At 46.9% G+C, this 228-nt stretch overlaps 1 protein-coding gene across 1 annotated transcript in view; it reads right to left on the reverse strand.

Annotated features, from left to right (window-relative positions):
- Nucleotides 1-10: 10 nt before the first annotated feature.
- Nucleotides 11-228, reverse strand: part of ZBTB18 (zinc finger and BTB domain containing 18) — a 3,934-nt gene continuing 3,716 nt past the window's right edge. The window contains exon 3 of the mRNA XM_009700439.1: nt 11-228. Coding sequence (XP_009698741.1) covers nt 11-228 — 218 coding nt within the window.

A 228-nucleotide genomic window follows, 5' to 3' on the forward strand; every position in this document is an offset into this window, starting at 1 on the left:
TATAAAAATTTTATTTCCAAAGTTCTTGTGAGCTATCTTCTAAGGTCCAGTCTCTGACAGTAGGTAAGCTCAGTGCTTCGCTTTTGACAGACAATGAGTTCACCAACTCACAGTGAAACTTCCGAATGTGTCTGTAAAGGTCTCCGGACTGCGTGAACCTGCGTTCACACCACTTACAAGCATGAGGCTTCTCCCGCGTGTGAACCACTGCGTGGCGGCTCAGGTTGT

The sequence above is a fragment of the Cariama cristata genome, unplaced genomic scaffold (genome assembly GCF_000690535.1).
Source record: "Cariama cristata isolate BGI_N322 unplaced genomic scaffold, ASM69053v1 scaffold18755, whole genome shotgun sequence".
Lineage (NCBI taxonomy): Eukaryota > Metazoa > Chordata > Aves > Cariamiformes > Cariamidae > Cariama > Cariama cristata.